The sequence below is a fragment of the Elephas maximus genome, chromosome 3, assembly GCF_024166365.1.
Source record: "Elephas maximus indicus isolate mEleMax1 chromosome 3, mEleMax1 primary haplotype, whole genome shotgun sequence".
NCBI classification, from domain to species: Eukaryota; Metazoa; Chordata; class Mammalia; order Proboscidea; family Elephantidae; genus Elephas; species Elephas maximus.
The window spans coordinates 15,082,347-15,098,985 of NC_064821.1; the positions used below are offsets into that span (position 1 = coordinate 15,082,347).

A 16,639-nucleotide genomic window follows, 5' to 3' on the forward strand; every position below is an offset into this window, starting at 1 on the left:
TCACTCTTTCTACTTCTATTCCATTTGTGGTGGAGGTTTGAGTTAGTGCAAATATGGAAAAAATAATAAGAAGAAAAGAAAATAAATACAAGTTACCCAAACAGGAAAGGAAGAACTAAAACTATGTTTGCAGATGACATGAGAGATGACCTACAGAAAATTCTAAAGAATCCATCAAAAAAACTATTTGGACTAATAAACATGCTCAGCAAGATTGCAGGATACACAATCACTATGTAAAAATCAGTTGTATTTCTATATCCTTGAAATGAATAACCTAGAAACAAAATTAAGGGAAAAATTCAATTTATAAAAGCATCAAAAAGAATAAAATACTTAGAAATAAATTAATAAAAGAAGTGGAAGACATATATTGAAAAGTTAAAACATTGTTGAAATGAATCTAAGATGATCTAAATAATTAGAAAAAAAATCTATGTTCATGAGTTGGAAAACTTAACATTGTTAAAATGGCAATATTCTCCAAAGTGATCTACAGATGAAACATAATCCCTATTAGAATACCAGATTATTTCTTTATACAAATTGACAAACTGATTCTAAATTTATGCGGAATTACAGGGGACCCAAAACAGCCAAAAGAATCTTGAAAAAGAAGAACAAAGTAGGAAAACTCACATTTTCAACACAAAACTTATCACAAATGCAACAATAATTAAGATAGTGTGGTACTGGCACAAGGATAGACGTATAGATCAATGGACGAAAATTGGGAGCCTAGAAAAAAACCCATATATACCTGGTCAGTTTATTTCAACAAATGTGCCAAGATATCCAACGGGGATATAATAATCTTTTTGACAAATGGTACTAGGACAAATGTGTAGCCACATGCAAAAGCATAAAGTAGGATTCTTACCTCAAATGACATTAAAAAAAAAAAAAGAACCCAAAGTGGATCAAAGACCTAAATGTAAGAACTAAAACTGTAAAATGCTTAGAAAACACAGGGGTAAATCTTGACCTAGGATTTGGCAAAGAATTCTTAGATATGACACCAAAAGTACATGCATCAAAAGAAAAAAAAAGATAAATTGGATTTAAAATGCTTTACTTCAAAGGATACCATCAAAGACGTGAAAAGACAACACATAGAATTAGAGAAAAAATTTGCAAATTGTATGTGTTCATATATTTTTATTCAAGCTAAAAAGACAAATGACTAATTAAAAAATGAACAAAGCACTTGAATAGACACTTCTGCAAAGAAGAAATGCACAGGAAAAGATGCTCAGCATCATTAGTCATCAGGGAACTGCAAACCAAAACTTCGATGTGATGCCACTTCAAATCCATTAGGATATAGTCTATTCGGAAACCCTAGTAGCATAGTGGTTAAGAGCTACAACTGCTAACCAAAAGTTTGGCAGTTCAAATCCACCAGGTGCTCCCTGGAAACCCTATGGGGCAGTTCTACTCTGTCCTATAGGGTTGCTATGAGTCGGAATCAACTCGATGGCAATGGGCTTTTTTTTATAGTCTATATTTTTAAAAAAGAAAATATGCACAAGAATTGGCAAAGATGTAGAGAAATCAGAACTCTTGTACATTGTGGATGGGAAAGTGAAATGGTCCAGCAATTTTGGAAAATATTCTGGTAGTTCCTCAAATCATTAAACATAGAATTACCACATGACCAGTAATTTCACTCCTAGGTATTTGTGGGCCAAGATTTTCAGGGGTTTGGCAGTCGTAAGATGTTATGATCACCTCCGTGGTGGGATCTGCTGTGAGTAGCCAATCAGTTGGAAGGGAGTTTCCTTGGGTGTGTGGCCTGCATTGAATATAAGTGGACATTCTGGCAAGGCTCATGAGATTTTTGCTCCTGCTGGATCCTTCAGCTTCTTCTGTTCGTCTGATCCCTGGTTCTTGGGACTTGAGCTGGCAGCTTACCTGCAGCCTTGCCTGCTGATCTTGGAATTCATTGGTATTTGCAGCCTGTCAACAATAACCCTGCCCCCTGACCTACTGATCTTGGGTTCGCCAGGCCCTGTGGCTACGTGAATCAGGAGAAAGCTCTATCCTGACCCAAGGACTTGGGATGTTCCAGCCTCTACAACTGTGTGAGCCATTTCCTTGATATAAGTCTCTCTGTGAATGGATAGAGTTGCAGCAACGGCACAGGACCAGCAGCAGCAGAGAACTTGCAGTGGCGGATTGGGGTGCCTCCGGGCACTTATCGGTGGAGCTAGGCTTGCCGACCCATGGAGTAAGAAAGCTGAGTGCCTGTGTGCAGGAGGCTTCCTGGCAGAGTGGGGAGCCTCCAGGAACTTATCGGTGGAGCTACCAAGCTTTGGAACACTTGCCCCAGCAGGGCAGATGCAGACGTGAGGCCTGAGGAGCCAAGAGGCCAAGAAACCAGAAACAGAAGCTGAAGAGACAAAAAACACAAGAAACTGAGCTGCCTCAGTCTCAAAATGTATGGCCATGACCTCAGGGGTTTCAAAGGATGGAGCCATGGCCTCTGGTGTTTCTAAGGGTGGAGTCACCACTCAGATGGACTAGGAGAATGGTGTGCCTAAAGCTGAGGGAGCAGAGGTTCGGTCCCAGTGAGCCTGGAAGGCGGAGCTGAAGCCCAGGGCCAAGGAGCCTCCACACAGAATCCGGAGAGTGTGGCCAATACCTAGAGGCTGGAGGGCAGGGTTATTGTGCAAATTGTCTCAGGGAACAGAGGATTATTTTCAAAGCTTTGAGAGCTAATGTAATGTGTTCTGCTGACTTGCTTATGCCTTTTTTCCCTTCAGTTTCTCCCATTTGTAATGGAAATGTCTACCTTATGCCTGTTCTGCCATCGTGCCAGTGGAAGCAGATAAATCGTATTCTAGATTTCACAGATGAAGAGGAATTTTGGGGTTTTGGACTTGGAGTTAAGACTTTTGCTATGATATAATGGGGTTAATATGTTTTGCATGTTGCAAGGATGTGATTTTGGGGGTGGGCAAAAGATGGAATGTCATGGATTGAATTATGAATTATGCTCCCCCAAAAATGTGTTTATCAACTTGATTAGGCCACAATTCCCAGTATTGTGTGGTTGCCCTCCATTTTGTGATTGTAATTTTATGTTGAGAGAATTAGAGTGGGATTGTAGCACCAACCTTACTCAGGTCGCATCCCTGATCCAAGGTAAAGGGAGTTTCCCTGGGGTGTGACTTGCACCACCTTTAATCTCTCAAGAGATAAAAGGAAATGGAAGCAAGCAAAGAGTGGGGAGCTCATATCACCAAGAAAGCAGCACCAGGAGCAAAGCACATCCTTTAGACACAGGGTCCCTGTGACTGAGAAGCTCCTCGACCACGGGAAGATTGAGGACAAGGACCTTCCTCCAGAAATGACAGAGAAAGAAAATGTTCCCCTGGAAGCGACACCCTGAGTTTGGACTTGTAACCTACTAGACTGTAAGAGAATAAATTTCTCTTTGTTAAAGCCATCCACTTATATTTCTGTTATAACACCCACCCACTGCTGTCAAGTTGATTCCGACTCATAGTGACCCTATAGGACAGAGTAGAACTGCCCGATAGAGTTTCCAAGGAGCGTCTGGCAGATTCGAACTGCTGATCTCTTGGTTAGCAGCCATAGTACCCAACCACTATGCCACCAGAGTTACCTCTGTTATAGCAGCACTAGATAACTAAGACAATAGATTTAGTCTTTTTTTTTTTTTTTTGGCAGGGAGGTTCCCAAGGACAGTAGGTCCCTCTGTAAATGGATAAAAATCACCCACAAACCAGTCATGTCCCAGAGTTTATTGCTCTAGTGTGCCTGCACCCACAGTTCGAATACCACTTGCCTGTAGTGAACATTGTAGTCACACTATAGGTCTTGCCCCAGCACAGAGCAGATGAACCATTTGCATGGGAAAACACAGCTCTTCCCCACATTATATCTGACTCATAATTATTTGTGTCTAATGGAATCTCTTTCTCATCCAAAGAAAAGAAAGAGGCATAGGTACTCAGAATGAGTTAAGTTTAGGTAAGTCAAGACCTCAGTCAAGAAAAAGGAAATCAGTTTTCCCTTCATGGAATAGGAGGGTAACACTAAGCCATTGAGCCTGGGAATTTCTTATTAAACAAAAACTATATCTGATTTTTTACCCCATAAGAGACAGTGCTTCCCCACTGCCTTTTTCACTCTTTATTTTTGAATAATTTATTCACACATAGAAGTTGCAAAAATAGTACCAAGATTATCTGGGTACCCTTTACCCAGCGTCCTCCAATGGTGACACAATCTTTCACAATAAACCTTTGCCATTGAGTCGATTTGAACTCAGACTGGCCTTTTAGGACAGAGTAGAATTGCCCCAAAGGGTTTCTGAGGAGTGGCTGGTGGATTCAAACTGCCAACCTTTTAGTTAGCAGCTAAGCTCTAAACCAGTGGGCTACCAGGGCTCTTAATCTTTCATAATTATAGTATATATTGGAGCAATACTATTAACTAAACTGCAGACTTTATTGGGGTTTAACCTGAGTTCCCTTTTGAGGAAGGACAGACACCAGCCTTCCTATTTGCCTCGTTTGTTGTCTGGGAAAGCCCTCCTGTGAAGTGGCTTTATTCCTCAATGGACCCAGGGAAGACAAAGTTCACTCATTCACACTGAATCGGATGAATCCCTTAGTCTGATGAAAGCCTCAACGCATTAAAAAAGGAACTAACAGCTGCTGCGGCAGCGGCCAGTCCTCACGCACTGCCTCAGCGGACTGCCATTTAGGTGGCTGAGCCGCTGGGCAGCAGGCCTCTTTGCAGCCCTCTCGCACTGCTGGTGGTAGCTGTAGCTGGCCGGCCTTTTGCCAGCATTCTTGCAGCTTGGGCGCTGCGAGGGCTGCACAAGCTAAGGGCAGCCAGGGTGCACCGAGATAACCTGCACACTATGAGGGAGTGGTGGGTCCAGGTGGGGTTGCTGGCCGTGTTCCTGCTGGCGGCCTACCTGCACATCCCACCCCCTCAGCTTTCCCCTGCTCTTCACTCATGAAAGTCCACAGGCAAATTTTTCACCTATCAGGGACTGCGCATCTTTTACCAAGACTCCGTGGGTGTGGTTGGAAGTCCAGAAATAGTTGTGCTCCTATATGGCTTTCCAACATCCAGCTAGGATTGGTACAAGATTTGGGAAGGTCTGACCCTCAGGTTTCATGAGTAATTGCTCTTGATTTCTTAGGCTTTGGCTTCAGTGACAAATGGAGACCACACCACTACTCCATATTTGAACAGGCCGGCATGCGGAGGCATGCTTGAGAGGCTTCTGGTTCTCCAGAACTGTAGGATCAACCACCTATCTCATGACTATGGAGACATCGTGGCTCAGGAGCTGCTCCATAGGTACAAGCAGAATCCGTCTGGGCAGCTTACCATAAAGTCTCTGCCTGTCAAATGGAGGTATCTTTTCCGAGACTCATCATCCTCTCCTTCTCCAGAAGCTTCTTAAAGATGGAGGCATGCTGTCAACCATCCTCACACGTTTGATGAACTTCTTTGTTATTCTCTTGAGGTCTCATCCCGGTCTTTGGGCCCTACACTTGGCCTCTGAGAGAGAGCTGTGGGACATGTGGGCAGAGATAGCAACAATGACAGAGACTTAGTCAATGATAGTCTTCTACAGTATGTTAACCAGAGGGAGAAGTTTAGAAGATGCTGGGTGGGAGCCCTTGCCTCTGTATCTTTTCCCATTCATTTTATCTGTGGGCCATTGGATCCCATAAATCCTTACCTGGAGTTTTTGGAGCTGTATAGGTTTTTTTTTTTATATAGGAAAATGCTGCCAAGGTCCAGAGCGTCAATTCTGGATGACCACATTTGCCGCTACCCCACAGCTAGAGGATCCCATGGGCTTCTTGAATGCATATATGGGCTTCATCAACTCCTTCTGAGCTGGAAAGTGTAGCTTCCCTGTATTACCTTCCCTATTCCCTATCTGTTGTGTATTCCACTTAGGAAGAAATTCCCAAAAGAGGTCCTACTCACTGAACACTATTCTCTCACAAAAGTCCACTTTACTCACATCGCGGAACACAGTATAGTAAAAAATCAGCAGAAACTCCGACTAAGAGTTGACCTAACAATTCACTTCCCCTTCCTTTGACACCTGATCAAGTGTATGAATTTGCCTTTGTCTTTTGTGTTATTAGGAAATTCTGATGAGCACCACTACTCCCTGATGCAGTAGGAGAGGCACGCATTCCTTTTCATGAAAGACTTTTTAACACATCTATGTGCTTTTCTGACATATTTAGAAATGCTGATTTCTGGTCCAACCCCAATTGGAATCAGAGAGTAAAGGATGAGGAGGGGGCCTTACCCCTCCTTGAACAGCTTTAAGGGTATGTGCTTTTAAGTTCTCTAAGCCATACCACTTCAATAAGAGTGATTCTCCCTTGTCATAACTTTGAATTCAGTTTCATTCATTTTGTTAAAAAAAGATTTCTTCCTGAAAAGGCAGGAATTAAGACTTCTTAGTTTACTCCTGCTTTTATTTATTAAGCACACATGCAGAGTGAGTCTGCTATGTGCCAAGGAGTTCTAAGGGCTTTACATGGCCCATTATGAGGTGGGTCCTTTCTTATCATCATTGGTAGGTGAGGACACTGAGGCTCAGATAGGCTGTGTAACTTGTCCATTCACTCATTCATTCCTTATTCAAGTATTTATTCATTCAGCAAACATATTCTAAAACACTAGATGCTGGACATAAACAATAAGACACTGCCTCTATAAGACTGCAATCTTCCTCTTCTATCCCCGTTTCTGTGTTTCTCTCCCTCTTACTCTCTCGTCTTCAGTCACAGACTGGAGTCCTTGCTGTACGAAAACTGCGCCAGGCACAGTCCCACCTCAGTTCCTTTTCATTTCCTGTTCCCTGCAATGTTTTTTTCTTCCCCCAGCATTATTAAAATATTTATCATCTGGACCTATTATTCCCTCAGATCCTTCCCTGACCACCTTGTCTAAAATGCCCCTTTGTGACCCATCTTGATTTGATTCCTGCTTTGACTGTTGGGAAGTCAACCCCATAACCACTGCAAGCACTTAGTTCAATGCCTGGCGCATAATAAGTACTCAGTGAAGTTTAACTAATGCATTGTTTTCCATATCTTGCCTATATTCATAAACCTTATAATTCTTTAGCTCTCAGGCTTTATGAATATAAATATATATTATTATATTTTACCACTTGCTTCAGTAGTTATATTTGTTTAGCTTTGTCAAAAGAAACTGAGTCAATAATAAAATTAACCTATTAGATGAGGTTTATTTGGGCAGAAGATTCATCAATCAGGTAGCACCAAACCACATGTAGAAAGGGACTTGGCTTATATTGACAAAATACTGAAAGAAAAGTTTATTTCTGATTGGCTTATACAATTCACTATTGAAGCACAGTCAGAATCTCATTGGTCAACAATAGTGGCCTGATTTACAGGAAAAAAAAAAATCTGTTGCTGTAGAGTTCTGAATTATCAACCCTATGGGACAGAGTAGAACTGTCCCATAGGGTTTCCAAGGCTGTAAACTTTACTGCTACTCATACAGTTTTCACTGGCTAATTTTTTCAGAAGTAGACCACTGGGTCCTTCTTCCTAGTCTAAGTCTGGAGGCTCTGCTGAAACCTGTCCTCCATGGGTGGCCCTGCTGGCATTTGAAATACTGGTGGCATAGCTTCCAGCTTTACAGCAACATACAGGCCACCACAGTGTGACAAACTGACAGATGTGTGGGGAACCTACAGACAGAAGTGTTAAAGAGTGTTAAAAAGCAAAGGTGTCACTTTCAGTACTATGGTGCACCTGACACAAGCCACGGTGTTTTCGTTTGCCTTGTATGCATGTGAAAGCTGGACACTGAATAAGGAAGACTGAAGAAAAATTGATGCCTTAGAATTATGGTGTTGGTAGAGAATGTTGAGTATACCATGGAGTGCCAGAAAAACTAACAAATCTGTCTTGGAAGAAGTATAGCCAGAATTCTTATTAGAATCAGGAATGGCAAAACTTCGTCTCACACACTTTGGACATGTTGTCAGGAGGGACCAGTCCCTGGAAGGACATCATGCTTGGTAAAGTAGAGGGTCAGGAAAAAGAGGAAGGCCCTTGATGAGATGTATTGACGCAGTGGCTACAACAATGGGCTCAAGTATAACAAGGACTGGGAGGATGGCACAGGGCGTGGTCATGTTTCATTCCCTTGTGCGTAGGATCACTAGGAGTTGGAACCAACTCCATGGCACCTAACAACAATTGAGCTCTCTTTTTCTAGTAATTCATGAGTCATTTATTTAATTAGGATAATTGTCCTTTGTCAGTTATATGCACTGCAAATTTCTTCATTAGCTGTGTGGCTTGTTTTGCATATCTTTTATAGTGTTCTCTGGATGAACACAAGTGCTTAGTTTAAATATAGTTAAATTTGTCAGTTTTTTTGTTTGTGCTCAAAAAGTCTTGTTTATGAAATCCTTACCTATCTCAATGCACAGGATTTGTAGTGTTACCTTTATATTTGAGGCCTGAACCCACCTGAGGTTTGCTTTTGCCTTCGATGTGAGGTAAGAACAAAAATTCATTTTTATATCTTTGAACTTTTTGTTAAATAGTTCATCTGTTCACTGTAAGTACACTGCTGCAATGGCTAAGCTGCCCATTTATGTGTTGGTTTTTATCTGGGCTCTATCTTCTAATCAGTCTCTAAGTGGTGCAAATGGTTAATACATTCAGCCACTGCCCAAAATTTAGAGGTTTAAGTCCACCCAGAGGCAACTCAGAAGAAAGAACTCATTGTCTAGTTTTGAAAAATCACCTGTTGAAAACCCTACACAGCACGGTTCTACTCTGACACACATGAGGTCACCGCAAGTCGGAGTTGACTCAGTGGCAATTGGATGTTTTTTTTTTATCTTCTGATCAATAGGTCTGTTGTATCCCTGCATCAATATCATGTCTTACTTATTCTGTCATACCATTCAGCTAAAAATAAATAGTTACAAATAATTCCCAAACCACAAATGTGCATTATATCACAGGTTGACTGCTTCTCTGATCCTTTGCATTTTACTGCAGCAGTATAATAAATGAGAGCCATAATTCCAACCCATGGTCCCCTGGTGGAAAAAAAAAAGTATATTGAAGCTACTGCTTGTATTGGGAAAAGGTGGCACTGCAATTCTTACAAGGAAATAAAATGTCTATTATATGTTCATTTCATATTGATGAGAGAAAATATATTTATAAATGCTGACTATAATATGCAGAAACAGGATCGACCTTCAATGAACCAAGCATAGAATTAGTCCTTAGTATTTGCATTTTTTGCATGCGAGAGCTGAACAACGAATAAGGAAAACTAAAGAAGAATTGATGCCTTTGAATTATGGTGTTGGCGAAGAGTACTGAATATACCATGGACTGCCAAAAGAATGAACAAATCTATCCTGGAGGAAGTACAGCCAGAATGCTCCTTAGAAACAAGGGTGACAAGACTATGTCTCACATACTTTGGAGATGTTATCAGGAGACATCAGTCCCTGGTGAAGGACATCATGCTTGGTAAAGTAGAGGGTCAGTGAAAAAGAGGAAGACCCTCAAGAAGATAGATTGATACAGTGGCTGCAACAATGGGCTCAAGCATAATAAAGATTGTGAGGATGGCGCAGGATTGGGCAGCATTTCATTCTGTTGTGCATAGGGTCACTATGAGTTGGAACCTACTCGACGGCACCTAACAACAACAATATTTGCATTTTGGGGGTACATCTTCTATATTACCTTTTGTATTTATGCAGGTTATATATATATGCATATATATATAAATTACACTTGTTAACCTAAATGTGATGTCATTTTTTCTGACATTGGTGTTAGGGTTTCCTTTCAATGCACCTAAAGAAAGAAGACTAGAATCAATTATAGAAGGGACGTGTGTCCCTGTGTATATTGTACTTGAAATGGATTTGTGCAGAAAGAGACGGAGGAAAGGGGCTGGCATATCCCTGGCCTCTCTGAGTGTGAAAATCAGCTAAAAATAAGTTCCTCCTTCTCTGAGCCTTGCTCCTTAAGGATTTGTACTGTCCTGAGATCAAAATGACAGCAAAAGGTTTTGATTAATGAGGAGCTTTGGATACTGAACCCCCAAGGATCACAGAGACTGAAAATTTTCTGCCTGTGCAAATTACTCAATAGCCCTGCCCAGGTCAGGAGGCAGCACCCCTGAGCCTCATCCCAGGGATCATCATTTCTGCACAGGAGCCTGGTCCTTCTCTCTGACTTCCTGTGTTCCCTGAGCCCAGAGCTTCCGTTTTACCATTCAACCTCCAGGACAGAACTGAATGTCATTCCTTAGTGGTGGTACCCAGGTAATCTGAAGTTCCCCAGTTTATTCTTGACAAATAAGGAGAGGTCTTTTTCTATCAGTCCATCTGGGAGTAGCTGTGAGGTGAGTACATGAAGAAGAGGGGCAAAATGGAGTCACCCGTGAGGTGTCTGCTTGATATTCCATCACCTACTTGCCATGTTTCCTTGTACCTTTGCACTATACTTGAGCAGCTTTCATTCTGCTTTTACTCTAATCATAATTTACAGGGACTTTTTCCATCTTAGCAGAAACCATCTCTTACAGTGGTATCACTAAGGAGGTGCAGGTGACACTTGCAGAGGGGGTGACACCGAAATGACTGTCTATAAAATTTTTGTGCAGTGTTTCAGCAGAAATTTATAATTTTTAATAAAAATATCCCTGTAGTTAGCTATAACAACAAAAACATTTTTCATAAGCCCAGCTTACGTGCATCAATATACCTACAAGGCTAAAACTCTATACTAATTTATTTTTTGAACCTTCTAATGTGTTCCAGTCAGAGCTGTCTGTTATTACCCAATTACAGTGATGCTTCGAAGCACGTGGTTTCATCTGCCGGCACTACAAGCGCACAGTGCTGCTTTTGTTTTTGCTGTGTTTTCATTTTGCTGATTTTGTCAAATTTTCTGGTGTTTTAGCTAAAACACTGAGGTAACTCCTATTTGTGAACCTATGTTGATAATTTTTTTTAGAATGAAATACTAATTAAAGGAAAAGAAAGAGAAAAACAAAAAAGCCTTCCGCTCTGTTACTAATAATGTCATTTATTGTAGAAATAGACTACAAAACAATTTTGTTAGTATTCATGTAACCTAAGAACTGTTACATTTAATCAATTCACAATTATATTTGTCACACATTATTCTATGATAAAAATTAGTAACAGTACAAAAAATATTGCTAAGGATTCTTTATGGTCTGGTATGGGAGGAGGTCCGTGGGGGGGTACACCATGAGTTATTGACACCATGAGACCCCAGCCCTATATATGCCACCAATCCTAGTGACACACAGTCCTAGAGATGTCACCAATCCTAGTGATTCTCTAAAATTTTCTTTAATTTCTTTGGCAGAGGGCAGGGATGTATAGTCAGCTTCTTATCTTTCAGTACCTGGTTCCTGATGGCTCTTTGTAGGGAAGATCTTGGTCTCAACCCTGTTACCAGGTGTAAGGATTCAAGGGGAAGAGACGAAGGATCAGGCAGAGCCCATAAGCTATATCCATAGTCTATTGTTCTGTTTTTATTAACCTGGACAATACATTACAAGGCAGTGCTGTGCAAAGAAAAAAAGAAAGAAAGAAAGAAAAAAAAAACAAATACCTATCTATCCATGTCTTCAGAGTTAGTAAATGTTGATAGCTTGTTATTAGAGTTCTTTTCTCAAAGGAACAAAGTAGTATGCATAAAGCTAGTATAACTCCTCAATTCCTTTTCTTCCCTTCCCAGAGGCAACCACAGTCTTGAATATGGTTGGTCAGCAAGCATTATTTTAAACTGTTTCTGTGTGTGTGTGTGTTTATGTGTGTGTGTGTGTATGTGTGCATACCACAGTGAAAATGCCCATCAGTTGGGAGAGGGTTAAACAGTGATAGAATAAGACAGTGGAATGCCTTAAGGTATTTAAAGCTAATGGACCACAGCAAAATGTACCAAGATCTCTAAGTCATTTAAAGTATTATTTAAAGAAATAGTCAAATGACATGTATAGTTATACATTTTTAAGATACAGAACAAAAACATTGTGCATAGATAGAATTATAATAAATGTATTGATATTGCAGGAAAATTTCCACTTAAGTTCAGTGCAATGGTTCCCCCATAGGAAACAAAAAAAAATTGATAATGTGGAAAAATAAAAGAGAGGATTTCAAATAAATACTCATTGTTTCTTTAAAAATAGCTAGTGCGAGTATGGCAGTATATTTTAATTTGATGTTGCTGAGTGGTGGATAAAGAGGTCTTTATTGTTTTTTCCCTGTACTTTTTTGGTATTTATAAAGTCTGCATAATTTTAGAATCTATTAAAATTTTCTCATACTATAGATGTTTTGTTAGACAGATTACTTTTCTATTTTGAGTTTTTATTATCCATGTAGATGAATCTATGTCTAATTTATTCATCTTAACTGCTATATATTTATGTCAAACAAACTTTGATATTAGTGATCAGTGATTTGAGGTCTTCCTTCTGCTTGCTTCTCTATATGAGCAAGATTCCCAGTGGAGTTTCAGCACATCCATCCTTCCTTGAAATTACTCTTTTTCTCCTCCTCATTCATCTTGCCCCACCTATCACTTCCCTCCCTGTAATGAATCAGGCCGTGTGATCAGATTGTGTTCATGGCAAAAACAAATCACAGTACGAAATACTGAGAGGGTCTCTTATGTCAAGATTTTGTCTATTCTCATCTTTGCAATATTCCTATAAAGATTCATGATCTCTCCCATTATACAAATGGGAAGATAGAAGCTTCTTAAAGAGCTATAAAAATGTCCTTGTTCACAAACCAAGTTTGTCTGGTTCCACTATTTACTTGTGTGTGTGTGTGTGTGTGTGTGTGTGTGTGTGTGTGATACAGTGATTTACAAGAATAATGAGCAAATACATTGACTTGCCCAGGACTTACCAATCAACACTTGCCTGTTTGGGGGATCCAATGATCATATACCCAGGGGTGGCATTTTAACACTGGAAGTGTGAGTGTCCTGGACTTGATCCTCGTACACAAGCTCAGGATCCCTATAGGAACAAGTGCCCAAGACTGCCTGATCCAGGCTTTGATGGGGACCAGCCAGAAACACAAGGAGGAGGACATCAACTTTCATGATTGATTTTCAATATATCCTCCTCTAGTATACTATCTGCTAATTCCTTGTGTAATTTTTTTTTTTTAATTACACAAGGAAGATAGATATAGGAAAACATAAAAGGAATAGGGAATGGATCAAGCTACCTCATAGTGAGAAAACAATTATTTCCATGTTATTAAAAGGAGGAAATGAAGGGAGGAGCAGATTCCAGTGGGCTCCTTGGGAAAGAAATAAAGAAAAGGGAAAACAAATCTAGAAACAATAGCCTATTAATGGCGATAAATTATAACTACAATAAAATTGAAATTGTATGGTGTCTTTTTGCTATTGTTTTTCATAAAAAAATAGGAGTGTCAGTTAAACAGAAGAATGTGCATGTGTGTATTTTTTACATTGGTGGGGTCTGGAGGAGGTAAGAAATTTCTCATTTTCTTAGCCAATTTTCCTGATAACCTTAAAAACAAGTACTTCACTCCAGGGGTGAGGCTTCTTGCTAAACAATTTATATTGATTCTATTTTTTAAGCCCCACAAGTATAAAGGCTTTTCAGGTGTTCAGGTGTACTTTGCTCAATGTCTGGTCACCTCCTAAGATTGACTTGCCAATCTCCTACTCCCAATATTAAATTCAGGGCACTTGGGCATTTGTGTGGGCAGTATTCATCTTTCTCATCCTAGAATTCAGTAAGTCAACAAATCGTTGCTTTTTTATTGCCTTTTTGTCAAGACCCCATGTGTTTCAATATTCCTTCCAGTCTTCTGATTTGGAAAAAGAAAAAAAAAATGCTACATGTCACCTCAGGAGAAAAATGTTTTAATCTTCTATCATTTGAGAGAAAAGAAAGTCTTCCAGACATAATAGCCTTAACAACTTAAGGTTTCAGGTAGCATATTCTCTCTTGACCTCAAGTCCTGAGTGTGAGTGGTCCTGTTTAATGCCATTACCTGCTAGATACTACTTATGTGGTCAGAGAGTAGAAGATCTTCATGACCAGCTAAAACACTTGGGTCTTTATTCAGGTGGAATTCTTCAAGAGGCAAGTGATGAAATCTGATTGACCTTTCAGGATATCTAGTTCTATCCTACTTAGGGGTCATATCACGTGATGTTATGGAGTCGGCTCTGAAGTCTGACATCCTGAGTTCAAATCTCACATCATCTGTTACCAGAGAGCCAGGTACTTTGTACTGTAATTTAACCTTATCTCAGCTACATGAGATCATGGGGAAGATGTAGAATGATAGAAGTACCTAACTCACAGGTCTGTTGAAATAATAAAATCATTTAATATAGGTGAAGAGCCTGGCAATCCGTGTTCGTGGTGGTGATAATAGCAGTGTATAATAATTACTACATTTACTGTGGTGATAATATTACAATTAATTCTGAAAAGGACAATGTGAAATAATCAGATATTGAAATAGAAATGGGAAGTGAAAAGGGCAGATTTTGAGGACTCACTGACAATTAAGATGCTAAGTGGAGTCACGGACTTGAACGCTCAGACAGCCCACTGTACGGTGCACTAATGAGCTGGACCTTCATTTTCCTCATTAATCATTCCAGGTCTGCTCCAATCACAAATGAGTTGGTTGTCCATGCTCTAGAACAGTGTTCTTTAAAGTATGGACTCCAGACCATCAGTAGAACATTTGAGAATTTGTTAGAAAGGCAAACCCTTGATTGACCCCATACCCAACCTTCTGAATCCAATACTCTGAGGATGGGGCCAAACATCTGGGTTTTAACAAGCCCTCCAGCTGATTGTGATGCAATACCAACTTTTAAAACCACTGCTCTAACATTTAACTGATGTAACATTTTAAAATTTTTATTTTATTTTTGCTGATAGTTTGAAGGAGGGTAAAAAATTCTCAGGGAGAAATTATATATCATTCCCTACTTTATTTCTGTTAGTTGGCAAATGTGGAAATGTGTAGACACTTGAATAAAATGTGGTAGATGGGTATTGAAAAAAGAAATGAGAAGAGGGAAAAAGAAGAGCAACAGAGAGAGGTAGAGAGGAACAGGGAGAGAGAGATATTTCTAATATTCACTTTGTTTCACAATATAGATCCTACAGTTTCTCTAAAAGAAGGGATCTGTTATCTGTCTCATTTCCTCTACTTTTTTTTTTTCAGACTTAACAACAACATGAAATTAGAAAACAAAACAGATATAGCAGAATTCCTCCTCCTGGGCCTCTCAGAGAATCCAGAACTGCAGCCCCTCCTCTTTGGGCTGTTCCTGACCATATACCTGGTCACCGTGCTTGGAAATCTGTTCATCATCCTGGCTGTCAGCTCAGACTCCCACCTCCACACCTCCATGTACTTCTTCCTCTCCAACCTGTCCTTCAATGACATCTGTTTCAGCAGCACCACGGTCCCCAAGATGCTGGTGAACATTCAGACACAGAGCAAATCGATCAGTTACGCAGGCTGCCTCACCCAGATCTGCTTTGGTTTGGCTTTTGCTGGTTTGGAAAATTGTCTCCTTGCAGCAATGGCCTATGACTGCTATGTGGCCATATGTCAGCCACTCAGGTACACGGTCATCATGAATCCCTGCTTCCGTGGCCTGCTGATTCTACCGTCCTTGTTCATTAGCATCATGAATGCCCTGCTCCATAGTCTGATGGTGTTGCATCTGTCCTTCTGCATAGACCTGGAAATCCCTCACTTCTTCTGTGAACCTGGTCAAGTCCTCAGGCTGGCCTGTTCGGATACCCTCATCAATAATATCCTAGAATTTTTTGTGACTAGTGGTTGGGGTGGTGTTACTCTCCTTGGGATCATTTTCTTACATTCAAATTTCCTCCTCCATTACTCCTCCATCAGCTGGAGGAAAGTATAAAGCTTTTTCTACATGTGGGTCTCACCTCTCTATTGTTTCCTTGTTCTATGGGGCAGTTTTTGGGGTCTACCTTAGCTCTGCAGCTACTCTTTCTGGCAGGAAGAGTGCAATAGCATCAGTGATGTACATTATAGTCATGCCTATGCTCAACCCCTTTATCTACAGTCTGAGGAACAAGGACATGATGGGGGCTTTGAGGAAACTCTTCTCAAGAATATCTTCTTTCCACTGATGTGAGTGTGATGAAGAATTAATTTTACACAAAGATAGACCTGGCTATTGTTGCTAGTCTTTGGGCGGTATGAGTTTTTGGACTGCCTTTTTATTCATAGTGGGCCTGGGGCCACACCTGATAGTTTGTGATAACAAAGTGACTTATGGTTGACCTCTTCACAAGTAATGCTAAAGGGATGACTCAGCATAGGGTTATCATGCCAGAAAGGCTGTCTTCATGATTAGGTGGTTGAAATTTTGAGCCGCTTGATATCAGCCTGACCTCCAAAGAGGGTGACAGGTGAAGATTGAGTTCAAACACATGACTATTGATTCAATCAATCATGTCTATGTAATCCCATACTCATTGCCAGCAAGTTGCTTCCAAC

General features: G+C 40.3%; 1 protein-coding gene and 1 pseudogene across 1 annotated transcript; both read left to right on the top strand.

The window, feature by feature from the left end:
- The first annotated feature begins 4,897 nt into the window (after nucleotides 1-4,897).
- On the top strand, nucleotides 4,898-5,894 carry LOC126074024 (mesoderm-specific transcript homolog protein-like; annotated as a pseudogene).
- Nucleotides 5,895-15,575: 9,681 nt separating this feature from the next.
- LOC126070895 (olfactory receptor 7G2-like) lies at nucleotides 15,576-16,037 on the top strand. The gene has a single exon (XM_049875229.1). It carries the CDS (start codon nucleotides 15,576-15,578, stop codon nucleotides 16,035-16,037), a length of 462 nt encoding a protein of 153 aa, XP_049731186.1.
- Nucleotides 16,038-16,639: the final 602 nt, after the last annotated feature.